The 17,003-nt window shown below is 31.5% G+C and overlaps 1 protein-coding gene across 1 annotated transcript; it reads left to right on the top strand.

Annotated features, from left to right (window-relative positions):
* The first annotated feature begins 1,096 nt into the window (after positions 1-1,096).
* LOC132752269 (low choriolytic enzyme-like) lies at positions 1,097-17,000 on the top strand. The gene is made up of 12 exons (XM_060742588.1): positions 1,097-1,380; positions 2,035-2,116; positions 2,503-2,578; positions 3,341-3,426; positions 4,025-4,148; positions 6,032-6,098; positions 7,378-7,578; positions 8,704-8,839; positions 9,267-9,377; positions 10,034-10,243; positions 10,922-11,051; positions 16,837-17,000. The coding sequence occupies exons 1-11, from the start codon at positions 1,351-1,353 to the stop codon at positions 11,005-11,007; spliced, it is 1,209 nt and encodes a 402-aa protein (XP_060598571.1). The 5' UTR covers positions 1,097-1,350; the 3' UTR covers positions 11,008-11,051; positions 16,837-17,000.
* The last annotated feature ends 3 nt before the right edge of the window (positions 17,001-17,003 follow it).

Here is a 17,003-nt window from a genome sequence, read left to right as displayed (position 1 = left end):
GGCATTTCAAAGCTTTTATAGATTATATAATAAATTGATACATTAGTTTGATTTTTGTGTTCTAGTGTTTATCCAAGACCTTTACGAAAGTCAATGACGTACCAGGTCAATATTGTTTGACAATATATTTTATTATGTTTTGGTACTGAACACAGATATCACATACAGATCTTTTCAACACAAACAAGTAAAATTCATTCAAATATACATATGATTTCTTCAATTAGTATCAGTTACTTGTCTGATGTTGAAAAAGTAAAGTATTCGATGTATATGTTATATTAGTAATTTCGGCGCTATTCAATAATATTAATTACCGAGCCCCTAAGGGTCGATTTTGTTTTCTGTAATTATAAATATATAAATTATGAAACAAAATAAGACTTGCGTGTGTCACTTTTCACTTGACATTTTCCAAAGTTATTATATCCGTTGTACGCCATATGAAACAAGTCTGGTTTCGGTGCACTTCAATAGTATTACTGACGAGCCCGGAGGGTCAAGTATATTCAAAGATTGACCATTTTCATGTTTATATGTTGATAGCTGCTTAAGCCTGTGCTCTGGAATGTTGCACTTGCCATAACGGTCAAGCCGAGCCTGTATTTTTTTATTAAGCCGTTCCGTGCGTTCTTTTGGAATTCGGGACATTTCATGACAGGCTATTCTTAAACTCACCATTAGTTGAACTGACCAAAATATAACATTATCATTAATGATTCCATGTAATTACAATAAATCGTTCCACAAAACATTTCTTAAATCTCTTCTTCACAGTATAAAGTCTTAAAAAGTTTTCCTACAAAGAATGTACATGACATTTTAGAAATAGCTTTATAATTAACATCCATGAACTAATCATTTGATTTCTTGTAATAATGTTGACCATACATCAGATCAATTTAAATATGAAATATAAATTAAAACCAAAAGAGAAATCTCATTTTGAAAACTATCAGACAAGACAGGCAGATTTGTCCCCCTTAGGAAAAGTTATAAAACAGAAGTAATGCAAGAGTTATCTTAAATACATCTTGAAAATAAAACACTATTTATCTTTCTGAAACGTATTTTTAAAAAAAAATTAACCAAAACGTCGAGATTCGAATAAGAAAATATTAAACAAATTGTGCGCTTCAGACAATTTTGAAAGTCAAGTCCTTTTGATAAGTGTTATGAGTTCTTTTATATTCTACGCACTTGAACACAGCTTAATTTAACCACATGAAAACCGGAAAGTCCTTGTGAAAACACTTTAATTTAAAACATTATTTGCGCATATAGATAAATTAAGCGTTCTTTGAAAGAAACAAAATGTCAGAAAATAAATATTGAGCTTAATTATTAAAGATGTGTTTCTTGAGGATATATTTATTACTGGTAAGTACACTATATCAATTGATAGTTAATTGTCTTGATCATTGTTTGATAAGATTTGTGTGTTGTTTTGTTTTCTGCTTTATCTCATGTATATATTAAAATATGTTGAAATATAAACAATTATAGTTTATAATTGAAATTTATCCAAGAAAACTCAAAGTGTATTATTTTCGTTATTACAAGCTAAAATACAGGTTTACTACAACTGTACTTATTGCTAAAACAGCAAATGATGAAAAAGCTGGTTCAAATAATTGGCCTGTGAGTAACATTTTTGGATACTATAAAAACACCAAAATAAAAATGATTTTAAGAAATACAAGTAAAGGCATATCTTAGTCATAATGGGCATTTAAGTACTCGCTGTTGTATGAATGTATTAATACTTCAACACATCCTACAAAATATCAATCAAGAGTTCATACAAACAAGTCTTTTTAATATTCTAGCCCTACATTGCCCTCTTAAACGCATTATTTCAGCAGCGTATGCAGTGAAACTTGGCGGTTATTAAAGAAATAATTTATGAGAAAAAAGTTATTATAAAATAAAACAATCGCAGGAAAACCATTCAGTAGAAGGGGAAATACATCAAACTCTAATCATTTGACTCATTGTATGAATGCATAATTTTGTATTATATCATTATTGAAGGTAATTATAACAATTTGGAGTCAAGGTGTAAATGGAGATTTTTCAATTGACCAAAGTCTGGCCGAGAATAATGATAATAAAGGTATGTTACTTATATTAGTATCACCTGAATGTATATGAATGATGCAAAAGAATAAAAATATGGAATAAAAAGTAACCCTTTATTGATTTTTGTCATGTATTGTCATTCCGACAAATATTAGAAGATGCCCTAAGTATGCCTAATAATTGGCTAGTATTAAAAGACCACACAAAAGGGAAACATTGACATGATTCATTAATGATTAAATATAAGCTTTTTTATTCAAATTTAAAAGTTCATTCATCTATCAGTCAAGCACATTTAGAACAAAAATTTAAGTTGAATTTAAGTTAAATATTTAACAACAGTGTTAACTATAAAAGTGTTCAAATAATTTATAATCGTGCTTTGAATTGACAGTGCTTCAACTTTTTCATACATTTTAGAGAAGGTTGACGACAGTGAATTTACCTTGATGGAGCTTGATATGATTATAAATAAAAGTCACAAGACGCCTTCAAGGTTAGGTTGTAAAATTTATTTTATAAGTTTATCTATACCATTATTAATTTTATTGTTATTGTTTGTCTTTCTGACGGGATTTGAGGGATATTGCATGTTTTTCATTATTCTCTCAGGAACAGACTGAATCAAACGGAGTCTGCAATTTTCATGTGTTGTTGTGATTAACGTTTCTGAGGGGTCCCTCTTTCTAAAGATTTGTATGACAGCATTTTACTTCAGTGATGTTATAATTTTCTGGTCCCTAGGGATTATTGAGTCCAGCACTTTGTAGGGTTGAAAAGTCGGTGCTGGGGGGGGGGGGGCGGATGAAGCATGCTTTTCTTCATAACTCTTATGTACAGACTAAATCCCATCGAATCTGCTTTTTCTTTTGTATTTCTTTTTTGAGAAAAAAGCGTTAATTAACAATTACAACGGTGTAAGAAAATGCATACAAAGGAGTCTCCTCAAATAGTGTGTATGACAGAAAATAGAGGGAGATAATTACATAGGTTAATGTATATATAAATTTGTATACAAATATATATTTTCTCGGATTGTACAATATGTGTCTATAACAGAAAAGGATGATAATTACATTTACATCGGCATTATATTACAATGTTTTTGTGTTGCTGCGTAGATATATTAATTCTATGTTATGACTATTTTAATGTTGAAAATGATTGAGTTAAGATAGATGCGCATTTAATAGGTCAATACAGTAAAAATAAGACATATTTACTAAACTTATTATTCATATCATTTTATACAACCTAGACCGGAACGATACCGTGCATTTATTGACAAAGACGAAACAAAACGTTGGCCGAGAGAAATTCCATTTGAAATTGGCGACGGTATTGGTAAGTTCTCAACGTATAGTGGTCTTTTATTTATTCCATAAAAAATTGTTGTTTTTTTTTTTTCATTCTTAATAAAGGGACAAACATAATAAGTTGACTAGAAGAGCACTATGATTTTTGCCTTGCATCTTCTATCGTTTTAGCACGTACTTTAATTTTATAGATTCAAACAAGTATAAAAGTGACTTTAATATGTTCAACTACTTTAAGTAACAATTGCTATTTATAAAACTTTGCTCAAACTTAATACTATGATGGATTCTTGTAATTGTTGAAATAAATTTATGTTGTTTATTTTTCTTCACCTCACCTGTATGCCATTTACAAAAGAACAATGACCTTAGAATTCAAACTTTGTGAAACCTCATGATACATATCCAAATGGTAAACGAGTGCTGGATATACCCATGCACTGTTACCTACCATAGTGCTCAAGTTGAAAACATCATTTTTCGAAGCTTATGTTTTCCATTGTAGATTTTTATAGATATAAACTTGTTCCAATATTTGACACAAGGTCAAACTTTTATCTCTAAGAATGTAAGGTGTCATAACCATGGCTATTTCATAGTATGCAAACGTGTGTTTTTCATTTCAGATGAGCTTCAGGAACTTACCATCCATCGAGCGATTCGTATATGGGAACAGTTCTCATGCCTTCATTTCTATAATGACAAGCAGGCGTACGACCGATTTGTGTTCCAACGAGGATACAATAACTTGTAATTCTTATATACATTGTCATTAAAATATTCTTGGTCTAGGTTCATCCGGATCATTTATCAAACCCTACTTGTACTAAAGTATAATTTTCTTTCTTAACTGGTGCTAACAATTCATTGCAATGAATTGTTTGTTCTTTCACGTTTTTATTTCATTTTTGGCTCATGCATCCTGATATTTTAAGAATTACACAAAGGTTTAACATCACTAACGAAAAAAAGTAGAAAAGGCTTCAAAGCTAACTTTCATTGTTTAAATTTCTTTTACATTATTGTATAATCACAAGTATGTTAGATGTTTCCAGTGTTTCATGTTCAACATGCCTGTTGATACTAATACTTGTTAGAGTAAGAGTACAACGTTTACCGCAGAGCACAGAGTATTACTAAAGATTAAAGCCTTCAGATTAGTGCAACACTAAGCATATATTTGAAAAGTAAGGTGTAGATACTTTGCTTACTTGAGCAAAAGTGTTCAATGTAAGATAATTTGTGTTACCCATTTGTCCGTCGTATTTCGTCTGTCGTTAACAGTTTCACTTTAACAAAAGCTTCTTCTTAACCCCTAAACCAATACTAAAGGAACTAAACAGGAATATTTTGAACGATCCGCAAAATTCCTTAACTGGATAATCTGGTCTGCAAGTCAAGATGGCTACTTAAGCTTAAAAGTAGAAATACCTTTAACGACAATTCTCCCTAAACTATTTGAAAAGATCCGGATTTGATGACACTTTAGCGGAATGTCTTATTTGGACTTATATAAAGATACGCAAGCGATTCAAGTCTGTCGAGCAAGATGGCTGTCAGAGCTAAAACATGGACAAAAGTGTTCAATGAAGTTCTGTCCTTAACCGTCCAATAGAGTTTGACAAAACTCTATGTAAACGATCATTGGACAGTCTTTTACTAAAGTTGCTACACATGAACCAGTCTGCTACATGCTTTTGTAACCTCACTGCAAAAGCTAAAAATAAACCCCTTGAAAACACATATCCTCTTAAAATGTCGAGTAGATTTTAATTGAACCATACTGAAATGATCACTTGATAATTTTCTATAAAAATAATCAAAGAGTTCCGGCCTGCTTAACAAAATGGCTGCCGGGTCAAAGCAATAGAAAACATATTCTTTTTAACTATTAGACCGATTTTAATGAAACTATACAAAAAAGGTAGTTGGATAGATCGATATCAAATGATCAAATGGTTCCGGCCTGCTGATCAAAATTGCCGCAAGAGCAAAACATACAAACTTTTAAACGGCATTTTCTTCCTTTTCTCTTGGGTAGACTGTGATGAAACTATGCAACAATGGTCGTTTAATGGTCCTCTATAAAAGTTTTAATGATTCTGGTCTTTTGAATTAAATCCCCTCTGGTGGTAAAACAGAAGAAGTTTTAGATTTTTATTCTTGGATGACTTTCTTTAAAAATGAACAAATGGTAATTGTGTGATTAACAAGATGAACGTCAGAGACGTCTAATGCGTTCTCCTCTTTCGCAAATAGTTTAATAAAAATCACACCTCAAAGTATTCTAGACACCATTTGATTAGTGCAAATATACTTTGTGTAGAATCCATTACGTACACATATTCTGGAATGCATCAATTAAACAAATTTATTCGTTTAATACACTAACCCCTGCACACTAAAATTTGTTAAATCGATGTTTCTACCAATGCTTTAATAATGATAACTTGTTTGTTTGAATCATCTAGTCGAGCCACTAATGGCCATCATTGCCCTATTGTTTAACATATACATGTCAATTACTGATGGTGATTGTTAAATATATTACAAATATAAAATGACTTTTAAATTAAATTCATTTTCATACACATGAGAAAAATGTGTATAATATACATCTTTTTATGAAATAGGTGTGCATCAAGAGTTGGGATGCATCAAGGTCCTCAAATAATTACACTTGGGAAAAACTGCTTTAAGGTATTTTGTTACTTATTTTATAATAAAATAATTATGTAATAATATATAAACTTCAAAATGCAAAGTTTATTATGATCATACAATTAAGCAATAATTTAACGTCGAACAATCTAACTTACAATTTACTGATTGTTCAAGGTAAACACAGTTACCAGACCAGCTAAAAGTTTAAGTAAGCAACAAATTGAAGTCGTATCAATTGCAGCACTCAAATACTGTATTGATATGAAGTAGATATCATTAAAGCGTCCTGGACAAATTATGCAATGTATCTATTAAAGTTATTTGAAAAAACTTGAAAATACGCATAAATGATGTGACCCAAAACTAATGACAATTTTAAGATAGAAGCCTCTTAACAACTCAAAGGATATTTTGAGGAATTTTGTTAGATATATGGACCTTAGTCCTTTTACATGCAATTGGAAATGAAAGTGCAGAGACATTTTGTTATGATATAATCGACCCCTCAAACATATTTCGGTAATAGAACATTATTTGGAAGGTTTATGACAGTAATCTGTTGATGAAACGTAGCGTAGCTTGTCAGGAAACCTTATCTTATGAGGGAACATAAATGAATTATAAGTTTTCTATTCTTTATCTTGTTGCAATGCAGTATTATCAATAAACTTAATATGCACAATTTTATTTAATATGCAAAACATTTGTATGCAAAGTTAATGACAATCCGAAACACTGAAACACTGATGTACTAGCTAGTGCTACTAGTTGCTAGAGGAAACTGAAATAACATATTTATATTTTGTTAGACAATAGATTATTGCTTTGTTCCCTTTAACGTTTAATTTAATGGACATACTTTGAATTTGAGAGGCTCTTTGAGTTTGATTCTTAGTAGAATGTCACAATAAAAATACTATAAAACAAATCATCTATCTTAACATGCACAGATATCTTGTCAATTTATTACCTTTTAAGCTGTATATTGTAAGAATGTTTAATTATAAATATTTCTATAAATGCAACGTATTTATTGGTATGAACGTTCACAAATGCAACTTAATTGCTGAGGTTAATATTAAACATTATCACGAAAATGACTGAATTGTTAATGCCTGAGATAAAATGCAAATTAACAATGTAGCTAGACATTCTGACAAATGTTACTATGCGAGACTCAGAACTGGCGATATTTAAGTTAAAATTCAATTGCGATATTTTGTTACGACGTTCCATTTTGTAAGTTGAATGTGTTGAAATAGTGTTGAATTTTCAACGATGCAAAATACTACATGTGATTTTTATGCCTTTTAAGCCAAATATAGTTATTCATGAGATAGGACACGCCCTGGGATTCTACCATGAGCATACTCGTTGGGATAGGGATAAGTACATTAAAATACACTATGGAAATATTGAACCCGGACATAATAAAGATTTTGTTGAAGAGGAAGAAGAAAATGCAGATTTCGAGTATGAATATGATTATTTGAGTATTATGCACTACGGACAGTATGTAAGTGTTAATGTTTCATTTTACTTCATTCTTTATGATTGAATTATAGTAGATGATTCCGATGTTTATGTGACGTTTGTGTTCTTATGATGACGTCATCTTGCCCTTATGAATAAAGTAATAACTTTAAGAAATGTAAAATAGACATAAAAGTTTCCATTATCCTATTATATACACTACGGAAAGGAAAAATAATGAACCATTACCCGTCTTCATGGACGGAATGTCTAGCTCTCGAGGAACATTTTATCGGAAGCACACAAGAGACTCGTTACCGCCGCATTCAGTTATCTTTACGCTGGTATGTACAGGCAGTCGGGGTTAGATTCTTAGTCAACACAAGAAATAGTAAAATACCCAAAGGAACAACCGAGAGGAAATATGCCAGTTGATATTTACTTTCACCTCGACACCCCGTCTTATACATGTTATTTCATGAACGTAAAAGTATTTTACTACAAGATTGTCGATATATTGCAAACAAACATGCCATAGAGACACTACCTATATTTCAAACGCTTCTTATAAATATTGGGTTATGTTTTTGTTGTTTGTTTCTTTTCTTTCAATTACCGTTTGACTCTTGTCACAGTTTCGACTGTTTTTTCTGCACTTAGGTTTATTTATTTGACTTAATGACGAATAATGTCCATTGACACAGTATTCAACCAAATAGTTATTTCATGTTTAAGATAATAATTTGTTTTTTTATCAATGGACTTTTGTTGCATAAAAGACGAATACAAAGTACGCTATGTAAACTTTAACCAAATACTGTATGTATCTTTTTGTCTGAAGTATGTTTTTTTGTATTTATTCTTTTTTAAATGTACCAGTACATACATGTTTATTATGATATATCTTTATTACCGGTATGTTAACAAAATATCGTCACCCTAGTGCAGTAACGGGTTAACTACTTGTAAAATTTAACAGGAGTTAACCCGTTACTACACTCATGTGACGATATATCTTTATTTTATAATCATTCTTTGTAACGATGATGACATTATATACGTGATCATAAAAGAAAATCTCGGTTATTTTGTGTTTAAGTTTCACCATCTTTATTACAATAAACATTCAATGATTGATGAATTTTCAATTTATTATCTTTTGTTTCAGTTTTTCTCAAAGAATGTTTCAGGAAAACTTATTACAATAGAAACAACAGATCCTAAATTTCAATCTAGAATAGGGAAGGTCAAGCATCCGAGTTTTCAAGATTATAAAACTTTGAATGCTATGTATAAATGTGCAGGTAAGTATGTGTGGTTTCTGCTGTATTAAATGTAATAATCAAATTGAATGTGGAATACTTATAGTCATGTATATAAGCCTTCAACAGAGGAGAGGAAAAAATAAACATGTATATATGGTCTGCGTACTAAACACAATACACCACATCTTGTTAACTCCAAACAAGGCACTACAATTGAAACTGCAGTCTTGGCTACACTGTGTTATACTTCTGTTTCGACTGACTAGACTTGACTACTGACACAAATCATTACTGTCGTTTATGTGTTTCTATCAATTTACTATGACTTTTGTCCTTAGAGCAAGCTAAATAAAGCTAATCAAATTGATTTCTTTCGAAAAGAAGACCGCTCCAAGTAATTTATATCGTACTACAACTAATAAACTAATAATATTGTATACGCTAATAAACTTCATTTTATTTGTAGATATTTGTGCCCAAGTTGAATGTCCTAAAGATGGGTTTCTAGGAAAGCACTGCCAATGTTATTGCAAAGGAAATGCCGATGGCACACGTGTTAAACTTTGCTTTCAAAAAAGTATTTTATCATTATGTATTCGATAAAGAAATTATATAAATGTTTAAGAATTATTGCAAGCTCTGGTATGATACTGGCACTTACTAGTCACATTGAAGGTTCCATGATAACCACCATATGAACACATTTCCGGATGTTTCAAAATTCAACATTGTACCAGTTCACGTTAAATGTTGAATACTGCTTAAGCCGTTGTTAGGGGACGTGGACGGTAATTTGCACTTGACAGTACCGTTCATGAACAGGCTCAATCAAACCGAGCCTGGAACATTTTCAATTTTGCCGTGTTGGGCTTTTGTTAAGGATTTTATTTTTCTCTATTTTAACATATTTATAATATTCGTTATCGAAAAGAGATAAGCTTAGACACAACGATTTCAATTGGATCTATACTGGTTCTAATAATTCTTAATCAAAGACAAAATGATCATTAACTGTTTAATACGTGAATTGATATTGTGTGGTTTTTAAAAAAATCAACAAATAGCAATATCAATATACAATGCCGAATGATTAATAACGTTGGTTCTGTACAATTCTTAACAAATAATGATTTTTCCTTTAAGTACGCAAATACTATCTTGGTTTGATGGTTTTAACCCTTTTGTTTTAAACAATAATTGACAATGTCAAAATACAGTGTACTTATATTTCAGGAGAGTGCCCCAAACCATTTATCAATAAGTATTTATTTGATGTGTGGAACAAAGAAAATACAAGCTTAATTAATATGAATCGTCAATCGTTTCCTGACAAAACAGTTTTAAAACTTGTTTCAACCAACTGGAATTGCACAGTTGCCTCTCAGTTAAAATGTGATGGTAATAAATGGAAAAAAACAATGTCTAAATGTCCAATTGCACTTGGTAAGATAATATTTACGATTGTATATCATTTCTTTCTTAATGTCACACATTAAAATGATCTTTTATGATATTTGCACATATTCCTGGTCACATCCTTTTCAGATCGTCACTCTTTGCTGAAAATATAACTTATTTATTTCCCTTGAGGCTATTCACTATAAATAAATCAGAAATGTACGTTTAATGCAACATTCAACTACAAACACGTCAGGTAATGCGTATAAATAGACAAATGTTACCACTTCGAAATAAAGTAAGTATTTTTTTAAAACTTTTATTTAATCGAATGAAAGCAGTTATGAAGTTTTAAACTGTTCTATTAATTATGGAGACATTTTTTGTCAAAACACAATTCCATAACTTGTTAAATATTTCCAAGGGCGATCCCTCGGATCACAACAAAATAACATAAAAGATGCAGATTTGGTTTGATTGTGGAGTATGTACATGAAAGATAATGAAAAGGTGCATCATCCCTCCTGCCCCTTAATGCATGCTTGAGTATATTCAAGGGACAAGAAAAATCAAACAACACTGGAGTGAAGTACGATCAACTTTTTTTGGCTGTCGCACAACACTTGCTGTTACGAAGTATAAATAGTAAAATATCTATTTTCAAGTGTTTATGATCCAATATTTGCATATGAAATTTCCTCATATTGAATTTGTCAATTTTAGACATAAAAATGACTGATGGAAATGAAAACGTTGTTGAAGTTATCTTAAATGATGTGCATCGTGGTTATATCTGTGATGACGACTAGGATGATAATGATGCAACTGTTGCTTGTAAAATGCTTGGATATACGTAAGTTAACCAATATACATGTTTAAAGTAAGCACAAAAACAATCCACAAGACAAATTAATTATTTGATACCTACGATAAATATCGTCACCTTGGAGCAGAAAGTCGTGTTACTGACATTTTTTAAATAATTACTTTTTGTCATTATTTGATAAGAAATACATGGGTCACTAGTCTCTAAAGTTTGAAAGCTGAGTTTTGATACAATATGATCTTATATATGGCATAAAGATAATAAACGTAAATGCAGCTCCAGATTGTGAGTGTTCAAAAACTGTAGTACGTACACTTTTGAATTTACATAATATGTCAAAAAATACTTTGAAACGCGTTTTTGTTTAACTTTAAACACACAAAGCCTTGATACTTTACACCTTTATACTATGAAAGTAAAAGTTCAGAACACTAACGGTCTCATAGCATTCTAGTAACCAAAACTTATATAAAGAAAATGAATGAAAGATAAATAAAGATACCAACATATCATTCCAAGTAAATTAGTGTTTTGTAAATGTTTCTCCAGGCAAAATACCACTAATTTTTTTGCTGTTTGTGGCTGCTCATGCGCATACCATACTTTTTTCGTTTTTTAATTTTGGGAATCAGAAAAGTTGAATTTTTATTGTATAAAAATCTTTAAAATGGGTGATCCCTCAGAACCATTGAAACAACATAATATAAACACTGAAGACTCTGTTTGATTGGGTATGTTCAAACAAGATGATTGAAAAGTACTACATAGGAGCCTGACTGCATAAGCATGACTAAGTCTAAACTGGAAACGATTCTGAACCCCTCAGTCAGAAGCAAGTGAAAGCATGCTTTAGATCCCATTTAGAAATCCAACTGAAAATCTAGGATACCTAGATGGTTTAACCAAAATCTTAATTTGAATAGCAACTTAATCCCATCCAAATGTTGTGGATAAAAATTAAAAGTCCCTAGTGATTTTATTCGAAATCTCAATGTCTACATCCCCGTGTATGTCATCGTTCCCGAGTTTGGACATATTTGGGAGATAAAAAAATCCCAAGATTTCAGCAAATTGGAGACAAATTTGTAGCTGTCAAAACCTCTCCTTTATGATGCAGATCATTCACAATTATCAGGAGACTTAATCACTGTTTTTGCAGAAAGGGCAAAATTCCATATACTATTTTAATAGTGTTACTTGACAGGACGTTATTTGAAAGTTTACAAATTAATACTGGAGTATATAATTTTGCCATCAGTATTTGCCAGACAGTATTGACTATGTGTTGACTGTTACTTTAGAATGAGTTGTGAGTGACTACCGAAAAGCTATTTCAATAGCTTTAGGGCTTTTTTAGGGATTCTGGTTATCACTATTTAAATATTTTGGTTTTTTATTATTTTTTTCATTTATACGTTGTTTTTTTTATTGTATGAAATGCGGTTTCTAATACACAATGGCACATTTTAACCGTTTTAACAATTATTACAATATTTTAAGTTAATACCATCTACAGTCGGCATCGTACTTGCGGCCACCTTTATTAAGCGACTTTTTTATTAAGCGGCCGCATAAAATCCCTCCCGATGATTTTTACTATTTAATTTAATTCCATTAAACGACTATTTTATATCGCGGCCAGCGGCCACTGAATGTCGGCCAAAATGTACAAAATTAAGTGTTAAAGTATCTATTAAACGGCCGTGACAAACAATCGTCCCTGCGGGCATTCTCACCTGTGTAATTAGCGAGTAGGTTAGATGTGTACAAGCAAACAAACAAATAATTTTCATGGTCATTGCTCACAAATAATTGTCGTTTAAAAACGAAATGAATAACAATTGCAATCGTTTCAAAATCGGATTTTCCGATCGTAATATTTATTGTGACATATTTTGTCAGAGCAATAACGTATCACAACACCGCGTTTGCATAGTTTTGTCATGTGCTGAGAGTGACCTCCCTTATCGAAATAATGTCGGATCGAGCGAAAAAAAGACAGACAACTAATAAGACCGGATAAATTGTATGAGGAAATCGTGCATGGAATTGAGTCTGAGTAAATAGCAAATGTCATCGATTGTAGTCGAAATAAAATCGTGAAACCTAGTAGACTAAACATTACAGAGCCGAGCCTTTCATTGCTGATGGTGTAGGTGCTCATCTGATGCTTTACAAAATACATGTAGTATCCCATTAAATATGACCCTTCGACAAAAAAAGGCAAAAAAAATCCTAGATCTCTAAAAATCTTATTGAATTTGAAATTGGGGTAGTGTGAAAACTAATTGTTGAAAAAATCAAGAAGTTTATTAAAACTCATTGCATAAATAATTATCTGGAGCTCTGGCTGATGATTCTAAAGTATGTTCAGCAGGAGATGTGTATGAACATATTAAAAATATAAGACAATATGCTTTGTATCATGGTCAAAATGACCTGTTTACAGTATTATGAGCGTAAAACACATTTGTACACAAATTTCTACTAAAAATCAAAAACAAACAATATTGATGACTTTTTTTTTAAAAAAGACATAAATGTAATTATAAAACGGTAATACATACATAATATTGTATAGTTTTTGTTTTTATAAAAAAGATGTTATTATATCTATGACTTGTAATAAAAAGTCTCGAATTTTCCAGAATTCTATTGAGAGACCACTTTATTAAGAGGCCACTTTTTGGCAGTCCCTTGACTGGTCTCTTAATACAATGTCGACTGTATATGTTTATGTAATTCAGTACCTTGAATATTTGAAGTTAAAAAATGTGCAAAAACTAAGGTAACTGCACTTGTATTATAGTTAAGAGATCTTTCTGTTGATAATGTTTCAGAGTTAAATCGTATACCCACATGTGCAAAGTATGTAAACCGCAGTGCATGTATTAGTTATCCGCTATCCAGAGCATACTCGTTGATTGGCTGATTTTTTTTCCTGTTTTTTTTTAATGAAACGACAGGGAAAGGCATAACAAGAGAAAAGTTATATTTAGATGCTTGGTCATTTGTTACCTTGTTCAGGGGTTTCATATTGTGACACCAGGGAATGTTTTCTTTATTCTTGCCTATGGTACAAAAGAGAAAAGACACCAAAAGACTTAACAATCTGATTTATACTAGGGGCTGATATCCATCGCACAAATCAGATAGCCTCGTGTTTCGATGCTCTTTCTATTAATTACATCTCTTTTTGCAAAAATGTTCTATAAGTGGAAAGCAATGTCTTATTTCTTTTTATATATTATAACCTTCAAAGCCAATTTCATAATACAAATAAATAATTTATTTACATTTTTGTCTGGTAGAAAAAATGTTTACCTAAGATGACCAAATCAGTTTTTTGAGTCTCCTGTAAAATTGTGTCAGTTAAAGTTCTTTTTGCGCCAAGGCGACGATGTTTTTTGCAAAGAGACTATTAATAGTTTTTAGACAATAAGCTTATGTTTCATGTTTCTTGTTGAATAGTTGTTTAAACAATGTAATAAATAAGCAATAGTTATTGCATATGAAACAAGTATTCAAAAGTATAACACTGGCTAGAGCAACAGCGAGAATGATTTTTTCAGACACACCCAAAGATTCAGCTTCGGCAGTTTCATCGTTGGCCGCCTAGGCCGCTTATCATCTGCAATGCTCTTACTGCCCCTATTAAATTCAGCAGTCCATTTTTGTGCCCTCACTTTAGGGTGGGGCATTTAGATTGACCCTTGTCCGTCTGTCAGTCCATTCGTCCGTTTTTCCGACTGTCCGTCCGTCTGTTCTCTTTTGTGTCGCACGTAACTCAAAAAGTATTTGACCTACAATCATGACACTTTACTGGAATGTTGATAAGAATTTGTAGTTGTGCACCTGGGTAATTTTGAGTGGATTAATTTAGTATTTTTAGAGTTATTGCCTTTGATTTAGAAAAAATTTGCAATTTTCAACTTGTGTCGCATGTTACTCCATACAGATTTGACATAGAGTCACGAAACTTTACAAGAATGTTGATCAGCATGTGTAGTTGTGAACCTTGGGTATTTTTGTATGGATTAATATAGCATTTTTAGAGTTATTGTCCTTGACTTAGTTACCTCTCTGGTGTGGGTTCGATCCCCGGGAGATGCTTCGGTGTTTTAGCGCAATTGAAAGTAGTATAGTACTGGTCTAACTCTCCAGGAACGATGTATATCACTGACAAAACTGTTGGAAAAGGCGTAAAATGAACAAACAAACAAATTTACAAGAATGTTGGTCAGCATTAGTACATATGCACCTTGGGTTTGCTCGTGTATTTATTGAGTATCTGTAAAGTTCTTGCCCTTTAGTTAGTAAAAGATTTTTAGTTTTCAACTTGTGGCACATGTAGTCCAAAAGAATTGACATATCGGTGGCGTGCGGGGGCACCCGTGTCCTATGGACACATTTCTAGTTTCCTTGGGAGGCATCCCTCTCTTATAGAGGTACTTAATGACAGCTCTTATTTCAACTTTTTCAATTTGGTCTAAATGACACAACCCTCGACTGATCAAAGTGTGTTTTATGTTTCTTAATATGTGTTATACAGCGTGAATAAATCGGTCAGTAATCTTCAATTAGAAATCGGTATCGAAGTATTGTGTGTAAATGTCAATGTAGTGGCTAGAAGTATATCTAGCCGAGAACATTTTGATTTCATACCTCGTATATAAATTAGTCAGTTAGATGTTAACTTTGCATTAAGTTAGCAAATTCAATTGTCCAGTTGTTTTCGCAATTACAAACATGCATAAATGAACAAAATAAATAAATAAATAAATAAATAAATAAATTAATAAATTAATAAATTAATAACAAAACATTACCCTACTGTTTTAGGTCCTGTGTAAATTTATTACCGTTTTCAGTGGTATTTGTTCTGAGTGGATATCCTATTTTCGATTTCTGTTTTGGTATTGCATTGTTTTTCTTCATTCAGTGAAAATAACTCGATGTGGATATACCCTTCAATTCTAGGTCTTGTGAAATGTGGTACTTAATGCGTGACACTTTTGTTGATATAACAATAAATTAACATAATTGTGGGAATAAATTTCATTTCATTCATCTATGATTTTTTTCTCCTGGGAATGTTTGTTAATATTTCAACCTCTGTAAAAAGAAGAAAAAAAAAACTTGAATGATATATAGAAGTACAAAACATTTCACCCATTATATATCAGCCTTTTCGTAAACAGGAACATAGAGCACTGTTATTTACCCTTATTGATAGTGTACTGAGATAATGGGTTAGAAAGAACAAATAAACAATTCTAAACCATGCAAAAATTATAAATGCATGTTTTAGAAATCGGTATCGACGTATTGTGTGTAAATGTCAATGTAGTGGCTAGAAGTATATCGGGCCGAGAACATTTTGATTTCATACCTCGTATATAAATTAGTCAGTTAGATATTCGCATTAAGTGAGCAAATCAATTGTCCAGTTATTTTAACGTATATAATATTTCTCTTGAGAAATGGAATTGAAGAACAATTGGAGAATAACTGTGAGGATGGTTTTGTGACTTTAACATATTTGCTATTTTAAATTGATACTCTATTGTGTGTAAATGTGAAAGTTAATAACATAAATAAAAATTTGGAAAAAGGGTGAACACCTGGAAACAAAGATAAAAACAAAATTACATGCACATTGCATACTATAGGTAAATATCATGCTACACTAATGGGAAATCTTCTTTACTGTTCATTTGCCTGATTATGAAAGACAAATAAATACCAGTGTTTAAACAAAACATAAATCTGTTTATAAGAAAAGTGTTAACTCAGTGCACATTTTTACCAGGAAAGGTTTGGCTTTCTTTCCAAAAGCTAAAGAAGTTAACGAATCTTTACCTATTCTTCTTGACAACGTGCAATGTAGTGGCGAAGAATTTTCTCTTGCTGATTGCAAACATAATGGATGGGGTAATCATAACTGCTTATATTCAGAAGTCGCATCAGTGAAATGTT

The sequence above is a fragment of the Ruditapes philippinarum genome, unplaced genomic scaffold, assembly GCF_026571515.1.
Source record: "Ruditapes philippinarum isolate M1 unplaced genomic scaffold, ASM2657151v2 ctg3529_1_1_1_1, whole genome shotgun sequence".
NCBI lineage: Eukaryota > Metazoa > Mollusca > Bivalvia > Venerida > Veneridae > Ruditapes > Ruditapes philippinarum.
The sequence above is the reverse complement of the archived record's forward strand: the minus strand, read 5'-3'. Positions and strand labels throughout refer to the sequence as shown.